This window comes from Euleptes europaea, chromosome 15 (genome assembly GCF_029931775.1).
Source record: "Euleptes europaea isolate rEulEur1 chromosome 15, rEulEur1.hap1, whole genome shotgun sequence".
NCBI lineage: Eukaryota > Metazoa > Chordata > Lepidosauria > Squamata > Sphaerodactylidae > Euleptes > Euleptes europaea.
The window spans coordinates 14,144,276-14,171,740 of record NC_079326.1 but is presented as its reverse complement, the minus strand read 5'-3'; the positions used below and the strand labels follow the sequence as shown (position 1 = coordinate 14,171,740).

At 41.9% G+C, this 27,465-nt stretch overlaps 1 protein-coding gene across 1 annotated transcript; it reads left to right on the top strand.

The window, feature by feature from the left end:
- The first annotated feature begins 236 nt into the window (after window positions 1–236).
- On the top strand, window positions 237–27,465 carry LMLN (leishmanolysin like peptidase). Its single transcript, XM_056861158.1, has 18 exons — window positions 237–383; window positions 9,110–9,207; window positions 9,473–9,503; window positions 10,732–10,890; window positions 11,758–11,840; window positions 12,217–12,334; window positions 15,067–15,245; window positions 17,239–17,344; window positions 17,561–17,655; window positions 17,934–18,051; window positions 18,503–18,610; window positions 19,880–19,956; window positions 21,802–21,912; window positions 22,071–22,203; window positions 22,761–22,920; window positions 24,804–24,934; window positions 26,427–26,640; window positions 27,288–27,465. Exons 1-18 carry the CDS (start codon window positions 237–239, stop codon window positions 27,386–27,388), a joined length of 2,169 nt encoding a protein of 722 aa, XP_056717136.1. The 3' UTR covers window positions 27,389–27,465.

Below are 27,465 nucleotides of genomic sequence, written 5' to 3'. Positions count from 1 at the left end.
TTTGCCCCGTCCAATCGGCTACTCGCAGGGCAGGCATGACGTCATCACCCGAGGCGTCGCTTGGGCAGCGTCCGATTCCAGCATCAGCCACCCATCCCCCTTGCGTGGCGAGAGATACCCAATAGGGGTTTGCTTACTAGCTACGCGCGTTCTGATTGGCGGGGGCGGGCCAGCGAACGCCCGGGCGCCTCCTCGGCGGCCATGGCGACGCGGCGGTAGCGAAGGCGGCTGTGGGGATGAGGGCCGGGTCGGGGCCCGCCGAGCCTCCGCGGCCGCCGCCGGCCTTCCCCGCGGCCTTGGTGGTGCTGCTTCTGCTGGGCGGCGGCCCGGCCAAGGCCTCCGCGGCGGCCTCCTGCCACCACCGCGTCCCCAGTGCGGAGGAGGTGAGGAGGCCCCGGGGGGAAGCGGGTGAGGCGGCGAAGGGAAGGCGGGCGGTGGGCAGAGCCGGGCAGGCCCGCTGGGGATTCTCTTCACGGAATCACGTACGCGAGCGGTGTTTCTGGGCAAGTGGGCTGGAGACCCTGTATGAAGCAGCTGGTGTGTTTCCCCCCCCCCCAAAAAAAAAACCTTTGTAAAGTCGAGGATCCTTTTGGAGTTTAAAGGGAACTGAGAAACTGATGTTTTCGCATTGCCAGAACTCTTTCTTGCAAAAACAAGAGCCCAGGAGCACCTGAAAGACTAACAAGACTATTTTCTCATAGGGTATGAGCTTTCAGGAGCCACAGCTCACTTCTTCAGATACCAGTAGTAGAAAAGGGCAAGAGTCCAGTAGCACCTTAAAGACTAACACAAATATTTTCTGTAGTACAAAAGGGCAAGAGTCCAGTAGCACCTTCAAGACTAACAAGAATATTTTCTGTAGTAGAAAAGGGCAAGAGTCCAGTGGCACCTTAAAGGCTAACAAGAATATTTTCTGGTAGCTTTCGTGAGCCACAACTCACTTCTTCAGATACAGCTAGAATGTGAATCCATCTGTCTTTAAGTAGAGTACTGAAAGACAGATGGACAGTTCTTAAAGACAGATGGATTCACATTCTAGCTGTATCTGAAGAAGTGAGCTGTGGCTCACGAAAGCTCATACCCTGCCAGAAAATATTTTTGTTAGTCTTTAAGGTGCTACTGGACTCTTGCAATTTTCTACTACTGCAGACAGACTAACACGGCTACCCACTGTGAATTATCTTGCAAAAACAAGTGTGGGTGCTGGAGTACCTTGGAGAGGGGGTTGTCCAGTGTGTGTGTGTGTGTGTGTGTTAAGTGCCATCAAGTCGCTTCCTACGCATGGCGACCCTATGAATCGGTGTCCTCGAAAATTTCCTGTCTTTGACAGCCTCGCTCAGATCTTGCAAATTGAGGGCTGTGGCTTCCTTTATTGGGTCAATCCATCTCTTGTTGGGTCTTCCTTTTTTCCTGCTGCCCTCAACTTTTCCTAGCATGACTGTCTTTTCCAGTGACTCTTGTCTTCTCAAAATGTGACCAAAATACGATAGCCTCAGTTTAGTTATTTTAGCTTCTAGGGTCAGTTGAGGCTTCATTTGATCTAGAACCCACTGATTTGGTTTTTTTGGCGGTCCACGGTATCTGTAACACTCTCCTCCAACACCACATTTCAAAGGAATCTACTTTCTTCCTATCAGCTTTCTTCAATGTCCAGCTTTCACACCCATACATAGTAATAGGGAATACGATGGCATGAATTAACTTAATCTTGGTGGCCAGTGACACATCCTTGCACTTCAGAATCTTTTCTAGCTCCTTCATGGCTGCCCTTCCCAGTCTCAATCTCCTGATATCTTGGCTGCAGCCTCCCTTTTGGTTGATCAGTTTCACTGCTGGTGGAAAGTCAATGTGGTACAGTGGATAGAATATTGAACTTTGACTGGTGCTAATGCCTGGGTGTGGTGTCTGTGATAAGTCTGTTCCTTTAATGCAGGTCAGTGTTTTAGGCTGGTACTCCAGGACTTAGTGTGGGCAAGAACAGAGGAAAAAATGAAGTTGTGGTGCTACAGCTCCGCACATGGAAAGAACCTGATTAACCTACTTTTTTTTGGGACATATCACAGGCAAAGTGCCTTTGCAAGCCGTGTGGATGGGAAGGTGTGAGCTTTTGAAGGTGTCACACACGTAGGTGTTATTTTATATGCCATTTCCCTGATGTGCCACTGGATGGCTTTTTAAAAAATTGTCACTTGCTGGACCATTACAATGCAATAATGTTTTAAAAATAACTCTCTGGCCCTTTTCTCCACAAAAAGGGCTGAAGATTTATCTTTTTAAAATGAAAGTAGGAAAGTGAAGGAACATTTGCATTGTAGGGATCTAGCAATTGACGATTGTATAGAAGCCTGTAAAAAAACTCTGCTACCATGGAGGTAGCATGGGAGACATGGGGTGCTATGCAAATGCACATCTCTCTGTGTTCCCCTAAGTGAATGTAGGAGTGGGGATGTACTGAAACGAATGACAGGGTTGCAGTGTAATTAACAGCCTGACCATATTTACTTGAAAGTAAAGGTCTGCTGATTTTGGAATTCCAACAGAGGCGTGCTTAAAATGATGGCTTTAACTATAAAACCGTTTAATTTAATAAAATTAATGAACTGAAGAATAGAAAGATTCCTTCCAAGCACTGGTGTTCCAACTGACAGAACTCAAAGGCAGCTGACTCTACATATTTATGAACCTGAGTGAGCCACCATCATTGCATAAGATTTAGGAATCCCAGATTTTGAGAGCAACATATCTGACATGATGGGGCCTGTGAAAAATCACAGTGGGGATGGAAATTTGGGACCCCCCCCCCCAATATTCCCCATCAGGATTCTCTAAGCACTTGGGGAGTTGACCGGGCTAATTAACACACTCGGCTGCTCTCTTTCCTTCTAGGGCATATTTAGTACTCAACAGGATGGTATTGACTCATAAAGTTTGCTTAATTTGTAAAATCCTTTTCTTCCTGTATGGTTGAAAAGTCCCCTGAATATGTTCAGAGCTTGTCTGTGGGTGGCCCTATTGTGTGACTTCCTTTGTCTACACAGGGATGGGCCAATTTATTAAAGTGATGTTTATGTGTTGCACTTATTTTGGAGCACCTTAAAGTTAAGTAGTAGTTTCTGCATCATAAATCCCAAACAGTTACTTTATGCAGAAGCCCAGGTAGATTCTTCAGAGTAAAACGGCCTATGATTGTACTGTTGAATAAAATCAGAAAATATCTTTATAACCAATATAGTCTCCAAGCAGATATTTGCCTTCTATGTTGCCCTCTGATCATGGCTTATCTTACACATGGAAAAATGTTATAGATCAAGTGGTACAGGAGGACAAATAATATGCATTATTGTGACTGAATTCTCTTATACCAGTTTTATTTGCTTGCCATGTATATGGGGGTCCCTGTGTGTGGGAGTGGTGTTGCATGTAGCAACCTGCAATTTGCATTGTATGGGTTGGACCAGACATGTGATCTTCATCTAGTCGGCTTGAGCCCTATTTTCTGTGACCCCAAATGAGCGAATGGGTTGCAAAATTATTTTAATTGTTTTATGAAAGGGTAGGAGATGTCTGTCTTTAATAATGTATTGAGAAGAGTAGATGTGATTTAAATCACAATTTAAATCATTAGTCAGTAAGACTAGATTTAAATAATGGTTTTCTACATAAAGACTTGTGGAGTATTCGGCTCAAAAGGTTTCACTTTCATTTTTACTGCTTGCCCCTCCCTCCTCGCACTTAGCTCCTTGTGCAGATCTATTAGACCAGTGGTTCCCAACCTGTGGGTCTCGACCCCCAAGGGGGTCGCAAAGTGTTTTCTGGGGGGTCGTCGTCACGTTATTTTTACTTGTAATTATTTTTACTAAAAATTTCGCATGGAGGTTTTTAACATTTATTTATTAAATTCAGCCATCTACGAGATGTAATGAATTACAATTCAGCCACCGCGGCGGATACTTAAAAATATTAAAAGCTCGCCGTGTTCTTAACGCAGTTGAAGATTACCTCGTATGTTTTGCTGGCGCCGCAATGATGTAGTTGTAATTCAATGATGTCCACCATTGTCAAATTGGCGCGAACCAACCACTTCCAGTGGTTTCCATGATGGAAACCGCCCACTCCTACCGAGCGCGGATTAGCTATACTGCTTGCATGTGGTTTGCACTTTCTCAAGAGCGCCAGTCAATCGAATTCAGGTATTCTACCGTGTTAGTTTCTCTTGGGGTTCCTCTTCCCCAGGTCCTCGTGAAGTTGTGAGCGTCGTGTCTTTCTTCTTGATGTGCTGCCTTGGCGCTTTTTTACTCGGTGCCGCACCAAGCCTTCTGAACACCCTCGTGCAAACATAAACTTTGCTCCTTTTTAACGACAATAAAATTTTAAAATGACACCACAGTGTCACAGCATTGTTAAATGCTCTTCTCACAACCTTTTCCCGCAAATAAATAATAAAAAACAAAACAATTTTTTTTCGCGTAAAAGAATTAATTGTTTTGTATTTATATTTCAGAAATCCATACTCATGGAGAAAAAATGTAAATATTCAGAAGACTATCTAAAATTTGGCTTTACCACCTTGATCAGCAATGGCAGAGAAGCCACAATGCATTTTGTGCAATGTTGTTCTCAGTGCTCAATCTATGAAACCTTCAAAACTCAAATGTCACTTAGAGACGTTTAATTAAATATTATGTTGGAATTATATTCTGAAAAATCTATTTTTAATGTGTTTTCTTTATCCTATTGAAAATGTCATTTTATGGCTTTATGCAAATGTGGCGGGGGTCGCAGGTTACTTGGCAATTGTAAAAGGGGGTTGCGACTCGAAAAAGGTTGGGAACCACTGTATTAGACCAAAGCTGCTTAAACTGTGGGTTGTGACCCCATATGGGATCACATAACTGAATGTGGGAGTTGTGAAAAATTTGGCAACAGTAAATGGTAAAATTATGTGTTTTAAAATAAATTTCTTTATTTATTATCAGTAAATGTTTGATTTGTATACTTATTTTATATACCTATATCTCCCTGGGGTTGCGTAAAAATTTCTCTGGTGAAAAGGGGTTGCAAGTGGAAAAAGTTTAAGAAGCCCTGTATTACATTCCAAACATTCTTCTATTCATTGAATGATTTTATTATTACGGCAATAGCCAGACAACTTCTATTCATTGAACTTCTTGAAACTTAGCACTTAAGAGTTAAGGGATTAATTCTGTGTACATAGATTTGCAAAGGAACAATGGGATTAAGGTCTTTGACTCAACTTTGTATGTTTAATTTATAATATTTTTGCTGTGAAGAAGAGGCATGTTATCCCTGCAAAAAGATAAGGGGCCGCACCAAAACAAAATAGAGACCAATCTCTTTTTTGTTCGGTGACCCCAAGGTTCAAAATAAAAATTCCGAGAATTTGAAAATAAACTTTAATCATAACTGTTAAACATTAAACTTAGAATAATATTTGAATATATTTTTATAATAGAGAACTTTTAATTGTAAATCAATGTGATTTTTGAGCTTGCATCCTTTTTACAAGCTGGGCAATTCTGGGGCTAATACTGTTGCTCAGAGCTACACGAATATCATCACTTGCTTCCAATTGATTTCTGGTCTTGTTCTTAATTATAAGCAAAGCAGAAAATCCTTGTTCGCATAAATAAGTTGTAGAGAAGAGCATAAGATATCGCAAGGCGAATCCCCGAATGTAGGATATGAAATTGCTTTTTTATACCAGAACTCTTCAAGAGAAACTGATTCAAACGCATCCTTACAGTGCCTATCATTTTGGAATTCAATGAGCTCTTCCTGGATTTCTTCTGCAACCTCTTCAACAGCAATACCAAAAGGATTGCGAATCAGCTTTTGGGTATCTTTTGATTTTGTCTGGTTATATTCCGGGAAGTAACGGTGGAATTCATTGACCAGCATTTGCAGATGACTTCTGATGTTGTCTTGTATAATTGTGGTGATCATGTCATCTTTACTATCATCGACCAGTGCTTTTAATGTCAAAAACGCAGAATAATTGTTTTCGCCTACCCATAATTGAAGTTTGCAAATAAAGGCACGCAGTTTATCTTCAAACATAAAAATGTTTCCCACACCTGCTAAATTTATGTTTCCAGAACCTTGCAACTGTAAGTTTAGTTTATTCAAATGTGAGAAAATATCCACAAGATAAGCCAAATGCATCTGACTTTTCAAATCAGAAAACAGCTCTAGTAAATCTTTAATTTTCTTCTCGGCTAGAAACAGCTCAACCTCTTTTCTTAGTTCAAATAACCTTCCCAGCATATTGCCTTTCGATAGCCAATGAACTTTGGTGTGGAAAAGAAGAGTCTCATGATCGGAGTCCATTTCAGTGCACAGGTTTTTAAAAAGGCATGTATTTAAGGCTCTGCTTTTAATAACATTGACCACTTTTATGGCCATTTCCATGGTATTAACAAGGCTTTTAGGAAGAGTCTTGGAAGCTAACGCCTGACGATGTATGATACAATGAGTTATTACTGAAGGATTCTTCTGTTTTATTAATGTTGCTAGACCGGAGCGTGATCCTAACATGGCTGGAGTGCCATCCGTACAGAAGCTGGTGAGCTTTTCCCACATAATGCTGTGTTTCTCAAAATACTCCGCTATTATATTCATGACGTCGATACCTTTTGACGTTGTTTCCAGTTTCCGCAAAATCAATAATTCCTCTTTAATAGTGTCGTCGTCGTCTAAAAAGCGGACAAATACGAGCAACTGACTGCAATAAGATACGTCTGTCGATTCATCACACTGCAAAGCGAAACATGGCGAATTTTTTATTTTCGAAACAAGCTGCTCCTCGATGTCATTTGACATAATTTCAATTCGAGCTTTTACCGTGTTGTTCGATAGAGGTATTTCTTGTATTTTCTTTTTGGCTTCCATCCCTAAAACCTCTTCGACAGCTATCGTCAAACAAGGTTTGACGAGTGTTTCTCCTATTGTGTGTGGTTGTGTGAGGCTCGCTTGCACCCTCCCCCGGCCTCCCCGCCCCCGCATGTTCCTTACTTGTTGCGCGCCGCTCCCGTGAGTCACCACCGCACGCCGCCGCACTCTGCGCCCGCGAACCGCCGCCATGCCGCCTGCGTAAATATTAATTTATTATGGGTTTATAACTTTGTTTCGCGGACCCCTGGTTTAGTTCTTGTGGACCCCTGGTTGGGAACCAGTGTTCTAGATAGAAAAACTGCCCAAAATAATCTTACAGAAACCTCTGGAAGAGCATGACATTGTGAATGGGTTATGGAATTCATTTACCAAAAAATTTAAACATTGCATGAATATACAGCTTCATGCTACATAATTAAAAATGAATCCTTATTTCATGATGAATAACCTTTGGACTATAATGTATCTTAAATAGAAAACTATCTTTAGAGAGTTTTTTTCCTCAAAAAAGCATTTCATTTTAAAAAAACCAATTTAAATTTTAAAAATCTTTTTCTTATTTTTTTAAATGATTTTTATTCTCCCTGGTATTGAGTAACCGAGGGTCTTAGTAAGTTTAGATATGTATTTAGTTCATCATGAATCATGATCGCCCCCTCAAAAATCTTGTGATGCAAAGATTTATGATGGCATTGCTTTCAAAGCAAGCCTTCTGTGCTGTCGCACGTTTTGACTACCAAATTTGAGCTTTGGATAGAAAGCTCAAAAATAGTTGCATATAGATGTTAGATCCATTCAGAGAGTGCTCGGAACAACAGTCATAAGAAGTTCCTTACTTGACAAGATGAGTTTAACTACAATAGAAAATCTGTGGAGCTCTGATGTGATAAGTAGATCTTGCTCATCAGATCAGTTTCTGTAAATTATATTGCTAGTTTCAAGCACAAACCAGGTAAATATTTACAGTGAAAATTGGAGGCAATTTTTGGGAAAGTCTGCAAGACAAATCAAAGCTACAAAGCTTTTGATGATTCAAAGCAGGACATATAAACACTGAAAAATATATAACCTTTCATGCTTTATGTGTTCCCTGTATTATATTGTGGAATAATGTCACTAGAAATTAAAAAAAATACAGCCAGTGAAAATGGATGTATGGTTGGAAAGTTACTGACCAGAACAATGCCCACCAAAATGGGCCAGAAGAATTATGTTTAACATTCAGGAGCAGAAACCTTGTAAACCAACAGCTTTTTCTGCCGTCCATCTGTCTGTCTACTTTAATGTTCAAGAGCAGCAGAGGACAGGTGGGAGTGGCGGCACAGCAGACTCGGTAGATATGAGCAGTCAGGAGCACTATGCATACAATGCGTGGACATGCATGTCCCTTGGGGTGGGGGTGCGGCCAAGCAGGATCACGCCCACTAGCTCTGCCAATGAGAGTTCACCCCAGTGTTAGCACAGACCCTACATGCACACAAGCTGCATGTGGTATGGCCTGACTTGTCCCGTATGCAGATGCCAAAGTGAACACAGGGAAGGCCGAGGCAGGCCTAACAGGCGCAGTCTCATTTCTGACTTCTAAGTATACAGGCTTAGTATAGACACTGCCTGACGTTTTAAATTTGATAGGTTTAAAAGGTAAAGATCCCCTGTGCAAGCACCGGGTCATTCCTGACCCATGGGGTGATGTCACATCCCAACGTTTACTAGGCAGACTTTGTTTTTACAGGGTGGTTTGCCAGTGCCTTCCCCAGTGATCTTCCCTTTAGCCCCAGCAAGCTGGGTCCTCATTTCACTGACCTCGGAAGGATGGAAGGCTGAGCCAACACCTTGAGCCGGCTACCGGAAACCGACTCGCGTCGGGATCGAACTCAGGTCATGAGCAGAGCTTTTGACTGCAGGACTGCAGCTTACCCCTCTGTACCACAGGGCTCTTGATAGGTTTACTTGGAGGCAAGTTGCATGAAAATCTATGGATTTTGTTTTCAGGTGAGGCAGCAGTTGTACAGCATTTATATGGGTGTAAAACCCCATTGAACTCAGTGGGACGTTTCTGAATAAATATATAACAGGGTAGGGCTGCAGATATGTTTAGGGTTCAGCATACTAAATCGGGAAACAGGATGTATACCTTTCTAAACAAAAATGCTAAGCAAGCAGTTTCTCAGATTAAATACACGTTTTCTTTATACAGGTGATCTACAAAGTTTACCTCAAGCAAAATCATGTTACGAAGAGAAGCGTTGATGGGCAACTGAGAATTAAGACTATATATGATGGAAGCGTTGAGGAGTAAGTATCATAATGGCAGTCTTCCATAATTCTTGTTATGAGTGGAAATTAACTAATGGCAGGGCAGACCTTGCCTCTCTTGCTTCCGTTCTTTCTGCCTTCCCCTCTAAGCAGGTAGCCTAGGAAGCAGCAGACAGACAGGGACCTGGGTGTTAAGGAGATGTCCTAAGTAACTTCAGTGATACTGGTGTAAACAAAGGGATTGATAGAAAAATTGGAATGGTGATAAAACATTCTCTTCTACACCTGCTTTCTTTTCTCATAGACTGCTTCCTGAAAAAAGGCACCTTATAAAGGTATGTCAACCTTTCTTCTTGCATGTGTGTTGAGTATTGTTGAATGGAATTCTAGATGCTGCAGAAGTCCAATGATACATATGATAAGGTCCATTGCTGCAGGTGGGTCTTTCCACATTTAAGGTAGTTGCTTCCCTGCCTCATCTGAACCGTCTTCTGAAACATGATGGTCTGTTGCAAATGTAACTTTCTGCAGTCTCTTAGCTATACTTGAAATACTGGGAACAGACTGTAAGCTGGCAGCCCCTTGTCCCCCTTTCTCATCCCCTAAGGCCAAATTCTGCCAGCCATATCCAAAGTTCAATGTTGGCAACTGCACCAGAGCTAAACATTTTCAGAGCTGTTAAGAAATTGTGTCCTTTCCCCAAAATTCTTGTTCTTTCAAACGTTAGTTGATATTGGTTCTTTGGTTTAGGCCCAAGGCAAAATAACTGGTCTGTGAGAATGATTTAGCAGAGCCATAACCTTTAACAACTGAGAGAAGAAACCAGGTGTTGGAAAGGGAGGCTAGCAACTTTGTGCTGACTCCCATTCAGGTTGCCAGGGTTGCAGGATCAAGGCACCACATTCCATTTAATAGAGAAATCATGGTCTGTCACTTGAGAGAGAATGGGAGGTTTTTAGCTGCAGGGAACATAAGAAAGGCCCTGCTGGATCAGACCAAGGCCCATCAAGTCCAGCAGTCTGTTCACACAGTGGCCAACCAGGGGCCTTTAGGAAGCCACAAACAAGACGACTGCAGTAGCACCATCCTGCCTGTGTTCCACCGCACCCAAAATAATAGGCATGCTCCTCTGATACTAGAGAGAATAGGTATGCAGCATGACCAGTATTCATTCTAATAGCCATGAATACCCCTCTCCTCCATGAATATGTCCACTCCCCTCTTAAAGCCCTCCAAGCTGGCAGCCATCCCCACATCCTGGGGCAGGGAGTTCCACAATTGAACTATGCGTTGTGTGAAAAAATACTTCCTTTTATCTGTTTTGAATCTCTCGCTCTCCAGCTTTAGCAGATGACCCCGTGTTCTAGTATTATGGGAGAGGGAGAAAAACGTCTCCCTGTCCACTCTCTCCAAACCATGCATAATTTTATAGACCTCTATCATGTCTCCCCTTAGCCACCTTCTTTCCAAGCTAAACAGCCCTAAGCGTCCTAACCGCTCCCCATAGGACAGTTGCTCTAGTCCCTTAATCATTTTGGTTCCTCTTTTCTTCACCTTCTGCAGAAGTGGAAAGTGAACAAGTGGAAAGACATGCCACTTCCGTCTCACATTGACCCCCTAGGTCACTTGATCAGCAACAAGCTGATGCAATTAGTTGAATCACAGCCAAAGATTCTGATTGGTCAAGAGCTCAGGCCAACTCAGCATCTTTTTGGCATAAAAGTACAGCATTTCCAATTTAGCTTTGTTCGTAGACCCTGTCCCATGACTCCATGTTCTACCTTTAGACTTCGCGATTCTTGCTTGCTATAGGGGCTGGACATGCTGTTTATCCCTGACTCTGGACAGAGTGGATTTCTGGATGAGTAACACCTTGCTGCCTTGAACTAATATTTTGTTGTCTTGTTTTACTGTGTAGTTAAACCTTTGCTTAGCTTTGTTATTTTAAACTGCCTCACTTGCTCTCTTGTCCTTTTAGAGATATTCTTGTACAATTTTAATAAATTGCCTTCAGTATATTTTATGCGGTTTTTGACTTCAGGTTGCCTTAAATCTAATTCCAGTACCTTGGCCAAGAAGTGCTTACACTTACCAGGCTAACTGTTTGGGAAACTCACACTGCAAGTGTCCTATCTTTCAGGGCTGACTTTCTGACTTTAATCCCAGGGAGGTTGGCTTCTGGCAGTTTGGGTTAGTGAAAAAGGGCTGGTGGCAGCTACTACCGCTGAAGTGTGAGGATTCCCACTCAGGGCTTTGTGATTTTGTTAGCTGACCCCCTCAATAGGAACTTCCTTAGACTAGGAGTTCTTGTCAAGTATTAGCCTAGGTTAATTACAAGTGAGTTTAAATGTCCTTGCTAAATGGGAATCTTAATTTGGGTTAATTTTTTGTAGATGTTTGGAGTTCACACATTGCTCTTTATATTTTGATGATATAATGTAGCACAAATCTCTTTAATCAGACAAATGTTTAACAAATTCAGTCCAAAGCTGTAAGAAGTTCTTGGCAGATGCCCTAAACCTGTGATTTATGTGTTTTAGAATCTGGCTTCAATTTTCATGATGTAAATGTTTTTTTTTCTCTTTCTAGCATAAGCTTTTTCCACAAGCTATTTCTTATTTGGAGAAGACATTTCGAGTCCGGAAACCTACTGGTACTATTTTACTAAGCAGGTATATACGCTCTTCAGTGATTCATACTTTTTTAAAAAAATCTATCTTTAAGACTACAATGCACAGGCAGATTAGTGTTCCACTCAACCCAGTATAAGCATTCCACCACCCTGAAACGTAAACTTCCCAATTATAATTGGTGGTGGTTAGCAACACTGTTCCAGGTGGGGGGGGGGATGGTTCCCATGAGCACCATCAGGATGGCTGTAGCAAGAATACCAGAGACCTAGGGAGAAGTTATAATATTCTGTCCCCTCAGCGCCTCTCTTATCTGCTTTATTCATTGTCATTTTTCTCTTTATCCTTCTGTGTTGTGTGGAATTATTCTATACCTCCATTTCCTTGGTAAATAACTGTCATTCTGATTTGCCTGAAGACAGTGTGTAACAAACCAATACATAAGGAAGAAAGATGACCCACACAGATATTGCCGTGGATCCTGTGCGGAATTTACAAGGTGTGGTCCAGTTATAGTTCCTGAAGAACACCTCCAGGTAATTTCAGTCAACAGCTGTTAGTTTATAGTAGTGGAACAATATTAGCATTCTTAGCTCTGTGTGAAGGAGTCAAAAGGATGGAAAAGAAGAGTGCAGAGCCTTCAAAACTGGTGGCTCAGTGACATTAACTCCCTGTTGTTCTGGCGAGCCTTAGCGGGTGTCCAGTCCTCAGTATTACTCTTCCAGTACTCTTCATCAGATTGCTTGAACACTTTGGGGTGAGTTGACAAAACCTTCCTTGATAAAATGTGAGACAAGCATGAGTGATCAGTTCACTGTGTCAGCTGCCTGACACCAAATTCTTAGGATGACAACAGTGCAGTGTTTCTACATTTCAACTGTGCATATTGCAGCCTTTGCAGATGTTCGCTGCATGTATGAGATGCATGATGCTGATGTACTTCTGAAGTATCTTAGGGTTGCTAACCTCCAGGTGGTGGCTTGGGATCGCTTGGGATTGCAACTGATGTCCAGGAGACAAAGATCAGTTCACCTGGAGAAAATGGCAGCTTTGGATGATGAACCATTGGTGGTAATAGAGGATCTTGGTCCTACTTGTACAGTGAGGGGAAAAAGTATTTGATCCCCTGCTAAATTTGCCCGTTTGCCCTCTGACGAAGAAATGACCAGTCCATAATTTTAATGGTAGGTCTATTGTAGCTGTGAGAGACAGAATAACAACAGGAAAACCCCCAGAAACCCAGAAGACAAAAGTCAGAAATTGATGTGCATTATAATGAGTGAAATAAGTATTTGATCCCCTATCAACCAGCCAGATTCGATCCCCTATCAACCAGCCAGATGTCAGGCTACCTGGTATCTTCACTGTATGTAACGAACTGAGATTAGAAGCACCTGCTGTAAGGGAGAGGTCTTACCTATAATCCCAGCTCATTAAAGTACCTGTACAAAAGACACCTGTTGACAGAAGCAATCAATCCATCAGATTCCAAACTAGCCACCCTGACCAAGACCAAAGAGCTGTCCAAGGATGTCAGGGACAAAATTGTAGACCTGCACAAGGCTGGACTGGGCTACAAGACTATTGCCAAGCAGCTTGGTGAGAAGGTGACAACAGCTGGTGCAATAAGAATGAATAAGGCTTGGCTTCCTGTCCTAAAAAACCTCCAGACTAACAAAGACTATAGTCAACAATAGCCATGCAGATTAGCTTTGGACTTCACACATTAACAGATCACTTCAGGATACAATGGTTACATATTAACATACCACACTGTCATTAGCACATTATCTTGATACTTACAGGACAATGACTAGCACATTACTTTTGCAGGACAATGACTCAGCTCAAACCCAACCCCTTTCTGACTATATCTTCCTACACACTTGACACTGAGAGACACTGTCCTTCAGTGTTACTACTCTGAAGATGCCTGCCACAGTTGCTGGCGAAAAGTCAGGAAAGAAAATTCCAAGACCACGGTTACACAGCCCAGATAACCTACAAGAACCAGTTGGTGCAATAATTTGCAAATGAAAGAAACACAAAATATCTGTCAACCTCCCTCGGTCTGGGGCTCCATGCAAGATCTCATTTCGTGGAGTTGCAATGATCATGAGAACGGTGATAAAGCAGCCCAGAACTACACGGGGGGAACTTATCAATGATCTCAGGGCAGCTGGGACCATAGTCACCATGAAAACAGTTGGTAACACACTACGCCGTGAAGGACTGAGATCTTGCAGAGCCCGCAAGGTCCCCTTGCTCAAGACAGCACATGTACAGGCCCGTCTGCAGTTTGCCAATGCACATCTGAATGACCCAGAGGAGAACTGGGTGAAAGTGTTGTGGTCAGATGAGACCAAAATCGAGCTCTTTGGCATCAACTCAACTCGCCGTGTTTGGAGGAGGAGGAATGCTGCCTACAACCCCAAGAACACCATCCCCACCGTCCAACATGGAGGGGGACATACTATGCTTTGGGGGTGTTTTTCTGCTAAGGGGACAGGACACCTTCACCGCATCGAAGGGACGATGGACAGGACCATGTATCGTCAAATCTTGGGTGAGCACCTCCTTCCCTCAGCCAGGACATTGAAAATGGGTCGAGGATGGGTATTCCAGCATGACAATGACCCAAAACACACGGCCAAGGCAACAAAGGAGTGGCTCAAGAAGAAGCACATTAAGGTCCTGGAGTGGCCTAGCCAGTCTCCAGACCTTAATCCCATCGAAAATCTGTGGAGGGAGCTGAAGGTTCGAGTAGCTACACAACAGCCTCGAAATCTTACTGACTTGGGGAGGATCTGCAAAGAGGAGTGGGACAAAATACCTCCTGAGATGTGTGCAAACCTGGTGGCCACCTACAAGAAATGTCTGACCTCTGTAATTGCCAACAAGGGTTTTGCCACCAAGTACTAAGTCATGTTTTGCAAAGGGATCAAATACTTATTTCACTCATTATAATGCACATCAATCTCTGACTTTTGTCTTCTGGGTTTCTGGGGTTTTTCCTGTTGTTATTCTGTCTCTCACAGCTACAATAGACCTACCATTAAAATTATGGACTGGTCATTTCTTTGTCAGAGGGCAAACGGGCAAATTCAGCAGGGGATCAAATACTTTCTTCCCTCACTGTAGTTTCTCCATTTAAAAAAGGATTACTTTTAATGAATATATTTCTACATTGGAAGTCAAGTTTGTTACTAAATTGTTTTTCTTCAAATTTGCTATGACTAATGCATCTCTCCTAAATCTAACATTTTAGCAATGTCGGGTATGTAGTGAAAATGACTGGCTTTGTGGACCTGCTGGTTTGCCAGACCAAGAAGGGGTTCAAGATGCTGACTTCGTATTATATGTTAGTGCTCTGACTACTGAAAGATGTGGCCAAGAAAATATTATTGCATATGCAGCATACTGCCAACTAGAAGCAGATATGGACAGGTAACGTTTTTCTTCAGAGTGAATTGGTAAATAAGGAGATCTGATAACCAGAAATAATTAAAATGTGCCTAGCTGATTATCCACTTAGTTTGCTAGCTGCTACTAGAACAGAGAGCCATGATTTTGAGCAGCATGGGCCAATATCAACAGCAGCATAGAAATTAAGATAATAGAAATGCCTATTCTATTCTCCAGTTGTATGTGTGTGAGCAGCAGATGCCTGTAACTGCCAATAGGTAGCCTAAATCATCAAATAAAGTAGTATGATAATGAACTAATGCTACTTGTTGCACTCTTAAATTCCAAGCTTTGCAAAGAGATTCAGCTTCTGTCATAAGCCAATAGGAGTTCTCAACGGATCAACTAAGATCTTTGGATGCTCATATTTGGATTGAATTAATGTAGTGTTATCCGTTGCATAAACGGTAAAGTACCGGTAACTGTTTCTAGACTTAAACAGCCCTATTTTTGTCCTTGTTTTCATTGGTAAATACACATTTTCTGATAACATGACATGCAACATTGATGTCAATTGATCACTTGGAATCTGGATAAATGAAGTAGAATGGTCAATTGGTTCTTGTAGGTTATCCGGGCTGTGTAACCGTGGTCTTGATATTTTCTTTCCTGACGTTTTGCCAGCAGCTGTGACAGGCATCTTCAGAGGAGTAACACTGAAGGACAGTGTCTCTCAGTGTCAAGTGTGTAGGAAGAGTTATATATAGTCAGAAAGGGGTTGGGTTTGAGCTGAATCATTGTCCTGCAAAAAGTATCAAAGGTAATGTGCTAATCATTGTCCTGTAAGTATCAAGATAATGTGCTAATGAGGTTATGATATGTTAATATGGAACCATTGTATCCTGAAGTGATCTGTTAATGTGTGAAATCCAAAGCTAATCTGCATAGCTATTGTTGACTGTAGTCTTTGTTAGCAATCTTTTGTCAGGTTGCACAGAGAAGCCATTGAAATTCATAAACATCAGCACAACTTTAACAGAAAAGAAGAGAGTTTAAGAATGAATAAGGCTTGGCTTCCTGTCCTGAAAACCTCCAGACTTACAAAGACTACAGTCAACAATAGCCATGCAGATTAGCTTTGGATTTCACACATTAACAGATCACTTCAGGATACAATGGTTCCATATTAACATACCACACCCTCATTAGCACATTATCTTGATACTTACAGGACAATGATTAGCACATTACCTTTGATACTTTTTGCAGGACAATGATTCAGCTCAAACCCAACCCCTTTCTGACTATATATTACTCTTCCTACACACTTGACACTGAGAGACACTGTCCTTCAGCGTTACTCCTCTGAAGATGCCTGCCACAGCTGCTGGCGAAACGTCAGGAAAGAAAATACCAAGACCACGGTTACACAGCCCGGATAACCTACAAGAACCAATGAACTCTGACAATGAAAGCCTTCGACAATATTTAGAATGGTCAAGTAGGAACAAAAAGAAGGCATGACAAATCTAGGCCTTAAAAATGAATCAGTTGTTGTCGTCCCCCCCCCCCAAAAAAAGGGTATTTGAGACATGTCCTTGTGTCAGTTTTCCTTTCAGTAGGATGGAAATAGGTGTATGTCTGCATTAAATAGTAGGGGAAGGAGAACAGTGTGTGTGAGATGAAAATCTGAAGAGAAGTACAACAATCTATGGTCAAATCTCAGCTCCTTAGTATCCTTTCAGTAATGTCATCTTGTGTTTAGGGAGGCATTTCTGTGTACTCTTAGTTTTAATATTTTTAAATTAACTTTCAACCTAGGCAGTACAGAGTATAGCATAATTACTGAGTAAGTTAGCCAGTAGCTTGATGGTAGATGTATCTAGTGGCTTTGCATCATATTCTTAATATTGTGGAATTTTAAATTCTGTGTAAATGTTTTTACTTAAGCACAGGTCTAAACATTGTGAGAACCTACTTAACTGTTATACTTGCCAGATACTAACATGAAGTGGGTTTTTTTATTGTTTCCTAGACCAATTGCAGGGTATGCCAATCTCTGTCCAAATATGATTTCAACCCAACCACAAGAGTTTGTTGGAATGCTGTCTACAGTAAAACATGAAATCATTCATTCATTGGTAAGAACTGATACTTGAAGCATAATTTTAAACTATTAGTGATATTTTAAAATGTGTGTAAGTGTTTGTGTTATAAGTAGAAGCCAAGTTTGCCTCCGTATCCGCCTTTCTTTTCAAGTAGTTTTCTCAGTATTTCTGGCTTTTGTGGCTTCTGAGTAAAACATGCTCTTTGATATTAATCATTGTAACATGCATGCATTTTGGCTTGTCTTAAAGGGTTTTTCGGCTGGTCTGTTTGCTTTTTATCATGATGATGATGGAAATCCGTTGACTCCTAGATATGCAGAGGGAGTGCCAGCCTTCAATGAAAGGTATGTATTGAAATCTGTGTAAGTTTTCTTGAGATGTGGATATTTACAAATATTTCTTTGGACAACATTTTAATACCATATGTCTCGGATTACTTGTTTGCTTTGCTGATGTTTTTTCCATGTGCTCAGAGTGCTAGGGTGTTACAAACAATACAGTCTGTATATAAATCATATTTTGGGGGGAAATCATAATGCTTGCCGGTTGGATAACCCAGCAGTCAAATTTTTATTTGAACCTTCTTGACAGCCATGTTAAGTGAAATCTCTCTTCTTTATAGCCTTGGCTTGTATCAGTGGAGCAATAAAGTTGTGCGTAATGCAGTAAGATTATGGGATGTACGGGGCAATAAGCTTCTACGTCATAATATATTTCTACTGATAACTCCTAAAGTAGTTGTAAGTATAACTTGACTTTTTCACAGAAATTTAGCTAGATTCCTCAGATATGTTCAAACATCTGTTCATGCCTCACTAGGGAAGGCTGTCTTAACATTTTGAGAAATGGGTGTTACTTAGTATTTGTCTCAGATAAACTACTGGTGGTTGAGATAATCCAAATAATGTGGGATAACTAGGTTAGATTAATCTAGTTAATTGAATCATGTAGAACATAAGGACAGCTTAATAATACAGTTAACTGCGTAATGCTTCAGGGTAGAGTTCTGTATGGTGAATATATAAATGAGATCTATGTTAGATTAATTTTAATATATCATGAGTGCAGTGGACATGATGTAGTAATACTTGATTTCTCCTGTGTGTTGGAGGAAGACTCTTAAATTTGATCTTTCAATTAAAGGTGATGTTCTTTATTTTGAGAGTTTTCTTCTGAAATTTCTTTCTGAAGGAAGAGGCCCGAAAACATTTTGACTGCCCCATTCTAGAAGGAATGGAGCTTGAAAATCAAGGTGGCATGGGCACCGAGCTCAATCATTGGGAGAAACGATTGTTGGAGGTTAGTGGAGATAACTGTGATGGGGAAGGTTATTAGATCACTATAGCTGAAATGTTAGTTTTGATGGTTTAGGAGCGGTTTATAGCTCAGTGGTAGAGCATCTGCTTTGTATGCAGAAGGTTGCAGGTTCAGTTCCCAGCATCTCCAGTTAAAAAGATCAAGTGCTAGGTGATCTGAAGGCCCCTATCTAAGACTCTGGAGAGCTGCTGCCAATCAGAATAGACAATACTGACTTGACGGGATAAATAATCTTAGTTGCAGCCCAATCCTGTCTGGGGGAGGTAGATAGGCGACGACCGGGGATGGCACAGCTGCACCCACTCCTGAGAGGCTGACCGGCTGGGAAAAATTAATTTTAAATGATTTTTTTAAAACCCCGTGGAACTCCCCCATTGGGTGTCACAGATCTACACCAGCTATTTTGTAACTCCATGCCTGCAAAATGGCTTGTTCCCGGGGTGAAAGTATTGTGTAAGCTGCATAAAGGCAGCTCCGCCCCCAGGAATGCCCCCCGCACGGTGGCGCAGGCACTTCCAGGAGAAAGCTACTGGGGAAGCAGCGCCGTACCTGAGGCCCATGCTGCTGCGTCACTACCTGGAGCCTGTGTAGGCGTCACTCTTGCTCCTATGCAGTTCCACCCCCCCTTCAGGATTGCACGGTTAGTGTAAGTCAGCATAATGTGTTCAGACAGCAGGTTATGTAAGTTAAATTAACCCCCTTCTTTGTAAAAAGAAGCCCTGCCATGTTAACTTTTGTCTGTGAGGAGCTATCATCCTCAGGCTTCTAAACCCCCACAACGGTTGTGTGTGTATGTAGAACCTTTATCCATCAAAATATCATTATAAGGTAGCTCCATGAGTTCATATGTCTCTAATTTATACTGGGGAGGGTGGGGGTTAACATTCAGCAGCATCAGTAACAAATATTTTACTGTCTGGTTTAACTTGACATCAGTTGTGTAATGTTAGGCTAGAAATAACAAATCCAAAGATGCATCACTGAAGAAGTCCCCGCCCCCGGTCTTCAGTCTCTATCTAATGTTCTTATCTAAAGCCTGACAGTATTAAAAAGCTGCTGTAGTCTAGGTAACACAGAATAACATAAAGCTCCACAGTTCCTTCCCAAACAGTGCATAGTTATAATGAGAACAGTAAGCACAAATTTATCCATGTGAAAGTAATAGCTTTGCACAGAGGCAGTCTTTAGAATATTTTAATTCAGAAAAGTGACTGACTTTATTAATATGTTATTGGTGGTGGTAACTTACAGAATGAAGCAATGACTGGATCACACACTCAGAACAGAGTGTTCTCCCGAATCACTTTGGCTTTGATGGAAGACACTGGGTAAGAACTTGTAGCTGGATAAGAAAGCCTTAATGTTATCTTTTAAAAATGTAGTTCATTATAGTATAGTTGATATAGTTTGAACTGTACGCTTTGAAAACAATACAGTCTCTATAGCATGTTATTTTGTTAGCCTATACGTACACATTGTTTTGTAAGTGTACTGTATCTCAAGATCTTTTTGTTGTTGTTGTTCTTGGATTTATATTGGATTTTATAATTCTGTTAATCAATTTCTTTTTCTTCGAGTCAAACTTGACACTAAGAATCCTCTAAGTGGAATTCCTAGCCAAACACTTCTGATAAGGACCCTGGCCTTCCCCCCTCCCTGTGCTGTCTTTCCAATCTGAAACAAGCAGCTCATTCTTGAGAGATGCAGCGGCTAGGGACGGTGTGGCCGTGGTGGTGCCATGGCTCTCCAAAAAGGTTTGGCCGTTGCAGCAGGGTGAAAAAAGGGTTTTTAAAAAAAAAATTGAGGGAAAGCCCCATTTAAAACAGCAATGCTGCACCAACAAAAAGCTGGCGCAGCACCACTGTAGCTAAAGGGGGCGTTCCCGGGCTGGAAGGGGTTAGGAAGCTGCCTACTGGCAGCCTTGCCCCCGGAACACCCCGGGAACGCCTCCCGGGACGCCAGCGTGAGGACTTGCGCCAGCAGGATGCCAGTGGGAGGCCAGACTGGTGTCCAAAGGCTGCTCTACTGCAGCAGTCCAGGGGGCCTGGTGCAAGTGGCACTATGCCGGCATCCGTGCCAGTTTGCATGGCGCAAGTGGCATGGCCACCGGTGTAGGGGTCATGGCACTTCCAGAGCCCATTCGACCCCCCAAGCTCAGGAATGAACAGCCCTACAGAGCAGCTACTTTCCCCATTACGGAGAAGTATACAGGTGCTGATATGGGTGCCTGAATATTTTCTCCACCAGGACAAAAGGCAGCTCCACAGGACCTTTACAGAGCAGGAAAATGACAATGGGGAAGAGGCCTAACTCTCACTTATTGTGTTCCATGGACATGATCAGAATCAGTCCTAGGCATGCCTGCTCTTTAAAGAAAACTGCTGGAACATCCGTTTGTCGTGTTCCAAGCGTTTAATCTTGGCTTGCAGAAGGTCCAAGGTTCAATCACTGGCATCTCCAGTTCAAAGGATCAGGTAGTAGATGAAGTGAAAGACCTCTGCCTGAGACCTTGGTGAGCTGCTGCTGGTCTTAGACAATTCTAACCTTGGTGGACCGATGGTCTGATTCAGTATAAGGCAGCTTCACATGTTCATCTGATTTTGGTCTTACACACTTCCTGTACCTTGACTGGGGTGTGTGTTAAGTGCTAGCATGGCAATCTGAAACCAAAGTTTCCTTTTACTGCTTTTCAGCTCAGCCGTGTTCTGTGTGCTGTGCTGTTGAACACTGAACAGTCACCATAATAAGCAGCAGAATGTACTACATAGTTATCGCAAACCACTAGTGTGATAATACAGGATGTAAGAGACTAGGAATAGCTACAGTAAGGGCTGCAAACTTGTCCTTGGACAGACCTGAGCCATTTGGTTATCCATATCTGAATAACTTATTCTTTCAGTGAAAGGAGGGGGGTTATTGTTGGTGGGGTTTTTAGTTGCCAACAGCATAAATAAGTAGGGTCTAATCCAAAACAATGGTGGGGAGGGAGCCTGATGCAGGAATACCTGTGTATGCTATAGATCTAACTGCCTGTAAAGTTACAAGATGTTCAACAGGTAGAATATATTGTTTCCCAAAGACATTTAATGTAGGCCATCAAGATCTTTGAGAGAATTTCTTGCTAACAGTTCAGAAGCTCAAATAATTATTTCCATTTCAATGTCTCTTTGTAGCTGGTATAAAGCCAACTACAGCATGGCGGAAAAACTAGACTGGGGCCAAGGTAAAGGCTGTGACTTCGTGATGAAGAGCTGTAAGTTTTGGATTGACCAAAGGCGGAAAAGGTAAGAATACAGTTCTTGAGGCTACATGGTTGTACCTCTGGCTAATGGTACTTAATTGTGCCAACCAATGTTATGGGTGGCTAGTGGTGTTTCAAGGGGGGGAAATGCTGTTGCTGTATCGTTGCTTTTAACTCTTATGTGTTTAATGTCATTTAAAGGAAAGAAGGTGTGGCCCCATATTGTGACACACTGCGGAATAATCCATTGCAGCTAACTTGCCGGCAGGACAAAAGGGCGGTAGCTGTGTGCAATTTACAGAAGTTCCCACAGCAGCTGCCTCAAGAGTATCAGGTATAAAGGACAAGCATCATGAAACAAAGTGAATTGTTTACCCCCTCCCCGGTGCCTGTCATCAGTTTCACTTCATCTTTTGCATTGCATAGAAATGGGGAAAGTAGGGGCAATAGGGTAGGCAGACTGAAAACAGTAATGTGCAGGGTCATAAAGACATCCTGCGCACTGTGGGATCCCCATATATAGATTTAGCTCTACACTTAACGATATTTGAAATTAAACCTGAAGGTCCAAGTATTGGGAAGGGTCTGACTCCTTTGCCAAGCACAGCATACAGTTTCAAGTCAGGTCAGCACAAGCTTGTATGTATGCATACATATGTTGCTTCTATTTTCCACACAGCATGGAGCAATAGTGTTGGTTTGAAAATGGCTGGAGCGATGGTGGTAATTGTAGCTGAGTGCTCTGCTTGTCATTGATTCCAGGATGTTGTGTTTGCTTGATGGTCGTGTTTTGCTACTAATACTAGAAGACAGTCATGAGAGGCTAGCTGTGCTCTTGCTATGAACATCAGCAAGATGTTTCTTACTTTTTTCTTGTTTGTCTTTTTGCAGTACTTTGACAGTCTAGATGGAGTAATGCCAGAAGAGCTGCCTTATTATGGGGGATCAGTAGAAATTGCTGACTTCTGTCCTTTCAGCCAAGAATTCAGCTGGCACTTAAGTGGTGAATTTCAGCGCAGTTCAGATTGCAGAATATTAGAAAACCAACCAGGTCAGTTGATTTTGTGTATGGATCTCTTTTTGAGGGTTTCTAGAAAGGTCCTGAAGACACCTTCTTTTTTTTAATTGTGTGTTTGCTTTATTTTTGGTAATAATATTTCCCACTCCTCCCTCTTCCAGGAATATTATCCATATAGGGTAGATTTATTCTGAGAGAGAGATGTACATGGGGGAAGGTATATGAACAAGAAAATAGCAGATGACATTTGCAAAAGTTCTCTCTGGTTAGTACTAGCATTTTTGTAAGATAGTTCCCGGGTAACATTCATCCAGAAACTACAATTGGTACATAATGCTGTGGTAAGAATGCTGACTAGAGTGGGCCGTAGGGACCATATTACTCCAGTCTTGTTCCATCTATGCTGGCTCTCAGTTTGCTTCCAGGCCCAATTTAAGGTGCAAGTATTGACCTTTAAAGCCCTATACAGCTTGGGGCCAGCATACATTAAGGCCCAGACTGGCTAGTCTCAAATGAACCTGCCTGACCATTATGGTCATGTTTGTGGGGACTCCCTTTCGAGCATCCTGAAAAAGGGCCTTCCCAGCTGTGGCACCAATACTGTGGAACTCCCTTGCCAAGGAAATTTGTTTGTCCCCTCTGTTGTTGTCTTCTGTCAATAGGTGAAGACCTTTTTGTTTGTTTTGTGTTCCCTTACTAACCCTCCTTCCTGTTTGTGTTTTAATTTCTGTTTTACGTATGTGTAGAAATGGAGGACTCGCAAGGACTTGTGGAGGCATCTCATTTTTCTCTCCTCGACTATTTCATCTTTCCTCTGAAGCCCCTATAGCTTGTCCCCTTTTCCTGTTTCCTTCTCCTGTTTCCACCCACCAGCCAACCTTCATTTGTCTCCCTTTCAGCTTTCTCTCCTTCCTTCCCCATGGCCAGGCCCAATTGTGCAATTCACAAAGACTTGGGGGCACCTCACTTTCTCCTGTATCCCACTCCATGCTCGTTTCTCTTTTCCTTCTCCTTCAGTTCCCGTATCTTCACTTTTTCCTGCTTTCCTTTTTCTTCTTCCAGCCAACCAACCTTTTATCTTCCCCCCATCTTCCACTATATTTATTATTTGTTAACTTAATTATTGCCCCACCTTTCTCCACAGTGGGGACCCAAAGCAATTTACATCATTCTCCTCTCCTCCATTTTAACCTCACAATAACCCAGTGAAGTAGATAAGGCTGAGAATGGCCCAAAGTCACCTAATAACCTCCATGGCAGAGTAGGGATTTGAACCTGGGACTCAGCTGGGCCTGAATTAGTCATGCAAATCACCTGGTGGTTGCTTGCAGGCCTGGCCCCATAAATCCGCCTTGAAAGACAAAAACATCCTGCCTTTCTCCTCTTTTTACTGATGAGAACCAAAGCTGGAAGGCTGACAAATACTGTTGTGGTTGCCCAGCAATAGCCATTGAGGGCATTTGTTTCTAAAAGCTACAGGTGCTGCTTCTATTTTGGGATGTTTTAATTCCCCCAATGTTTTATTTTTAGATTTCAGATTTTTCTGCAAACCTGGGACATGTTTGGTGGCTTATCTCACCAAAAATAAAAAGGGGCATTCCCAGGCCGAAAGGGCTTTCGAGGCCGCCTAAAGGCCCCAGCCCAGCGCCGTATCACCCCAGGAACGCCTCCCGGGATGCCAGCGCGGCCTTTGATATAATTGCTCTAATCATAAAATGGTTCCCTTCATTTTGATCTTGTCCAGAAAGTGTACCAGTCACAAATCATACCAAGTGCTATTCTGTAACATTGGAGGATCAGTTCTAAAAGCCATTTTCTTTTTACTTTGGCTGTGATTTTGAGTTAACATTTGCTTTAACTTTTGGTGAATTTGCTCTTAACATAAACTTAGAAAGCATTTGTATATATGTTTTTAGACCCTTTCAAAAACTATGGTGCAGAGAAGTATGGACCAGATTCTGTGTGTCTTATTCAGGAGTCGGCATTTGTAATGGAACAGTGCAGAAAGAAACTTAGTTACCCTGACTGGGGTAGTGGATGTTACCAGGTAACTGCAGGACATCTTAAGTTTGCAAACTTGCATTGTTTTGAAGATGTTCAGGATTAATTATCTAATGTGTTAGTTTGTTCTATGTTTGTGGACTGTTATAATTACTAAAGGCTAAGGCATGATTAGAGGATTTCATTCCCCTAGAGGAAAAAGCAACGTAGAACTGTCAGATAAGCAATTAACAGATCTCATGTACTGAGCTACCCAAAAACTTAACATATGTCAGTCTTTCCTGTGCTTTCCAATTCAAGATACTATTTGCATTGTACTTCTAATCTTTTCTAGTAAGAGCCTAATAGTAATTTGCAGATCTGGATAGAAGATAAGCAAGTTATCATTCCTAATTAGTGTTTAGCTGTTACTTTTGGCTTTTAGTTCAGGTGTCACTAATTATTCACTTGCATGGGATATACTGACTTCTGTAAGGTTTGGCAGGTTGTAGTATGTTGCTGCAAGATGCACTCTTCTTCTGAGGTAGAATCGTAAAATCAGCAGGTGTCTATTTCCAGTTATGATCCATGTTTTGCCAAAAAGATAGAGTAACTTAAGCAGTGCCCTGATCAAATTTACTTCTGACAGCATTTTAGTGTGTTGGAGTTTTAATATTTATGATCTACTATTTAGGAGTTTTGCAGTGTAATCCTAAACAGCGTTATACCTTTCAAAGTCCATTGGAATCTGCTTAGGAGTACACTGCCTGTATTGCTGTATGAAAAGACAGATGATTAACTGGCTAATAAATGGAACAGGTATGTGCCTCTTCTAATCTGTTCATATAGACTGGTAATAGAAATTTGCTGCTAATCTGCCCTTGGTAGCTAGTCACACATTCCATTTGTAACCTTTTTACGGGTGATTTGCTGTGATAGCCAAAAGGGTTGACAAAAAGCAGATAAATTTGCTTATCTTTAAATTTGGGAAAGCAACTTGGAAAAGACGCAGTGCTTTTCCAGTTTGTTGTTTATTGTGAGTAGTTCTCAATATTTTGGGAATGTATCTTCTGACCATTTATGGTAAACCAGAATTCTGGTATTGTTAAACCTAAATACTCAGATCAGTAATAGGTGTAAAATTGTGTGATTCTTATATATCACTTAACAACCTTGGTATAATTCTGTTGTGCAGTTTTTTGTATTGGAACCCAAGAGAGCTATAAACTTCTGTTGAAATGCTGAGAACATTACCATGCCCATTCAAAAGTGTGTAAGAAGCTGCTTACTAGCTGTCCTACTTCCTATCCCCCAACAACATGAGGGCAGCACATGTCCATGACCCTTTGACTTGGAGTAAAATAGGGAGTTAATCCCTCCATGTGATGAGTGGTTTCTCCAATCAGATTCTCTCCCATTTTGATTTCCTGTTTGTCCTATTCCATATCCACATGTGAACAACTCAAGTGTTCCAGGGATGGAATAGTTTGTTGTTCTTCGACAGTTTGATTAAATCTATACTTCATAAGCATAACGAGTCTGATTTTTATTTCTTGAAGGTTTCTTGTTCTCCCGGAGGGCTGACTGTTTGGGTCAAGGACGTGGCATACTTATGCAGTCACTCAGGTCAAGTGTTGACTGTAAATATTCAGATGAATGGATGGGTACATATTGGAAATCTAATATGCCCAGCATGTGCAGACTTCTGTGATTTCTGTCCACCTGAGCAGGACCCTCTTCCAGTTGCTAACTTATCAAGAGTCAAACCTATTGGTAAGTGAAATCAGAATAACCCTTAAAATATTGCTAAGAAAATTGGAAGCTCCCATATTTCTACAGGCTGAAGCTAGCTTTTATGTAGTTGCAATTATATGAGCTTTGGTTCCTGAGACCCCAAACCTAATTGGACTTGGTGAGGGTCGTTTGCCATTGCCTGCCTCCGTGTCCTGACACTGGTATTCCTTGGAGGTCTCTCATCCAAATACTTTTCAGGGTCAGGGCTGAGTGTATGTGACTGTCCCAAGATCACCCAGCAAGCTTCCATGGCACGAGTGGGGAGATGTTAAAATGAGAGCCCAAAAGGTTAGATTTATCACTATAGTCCAACAACTCTACTTTCTCTTCTCTGATGTGGTGAATCAGTGTTTTTTGAAGAGTCTCTAATCCTAGTCATAAAGCAGTAACCCTCTAAATACCAGTGCGGAGGGGGGGGGGCAAAAACAGATGGTAATGTGGGCCTCCATGTCCTGCTTGTATGTGTTGTGGGGGCATCTGGTTGACTCCTGTGTGAAGTAGGATCCTTAACTACTTGGATCATCGGTCTGATCTAGCATGGCTTCACTTGTCTTCTTATGTGAACATTATCTGTAGAAGTACTAAAATGTTTTTGACTTCTTTCATGTTTTTTTTTTTATTTATAGATTTGTGCTCCTGTTCTCCCAGCCTGGTAGTAACCTTATGGCTACTGATGGCAAACTTACTTCCACTCCTGGCTGGGTTTCTTCTGTGTGCATGGAGTTAAACTGTGCTCCCAAGTTCCCGTACAGTCACATTGCATTCCTAGAATGCGCTGCAACAGTGCAGCATCTCTCAAAGGCA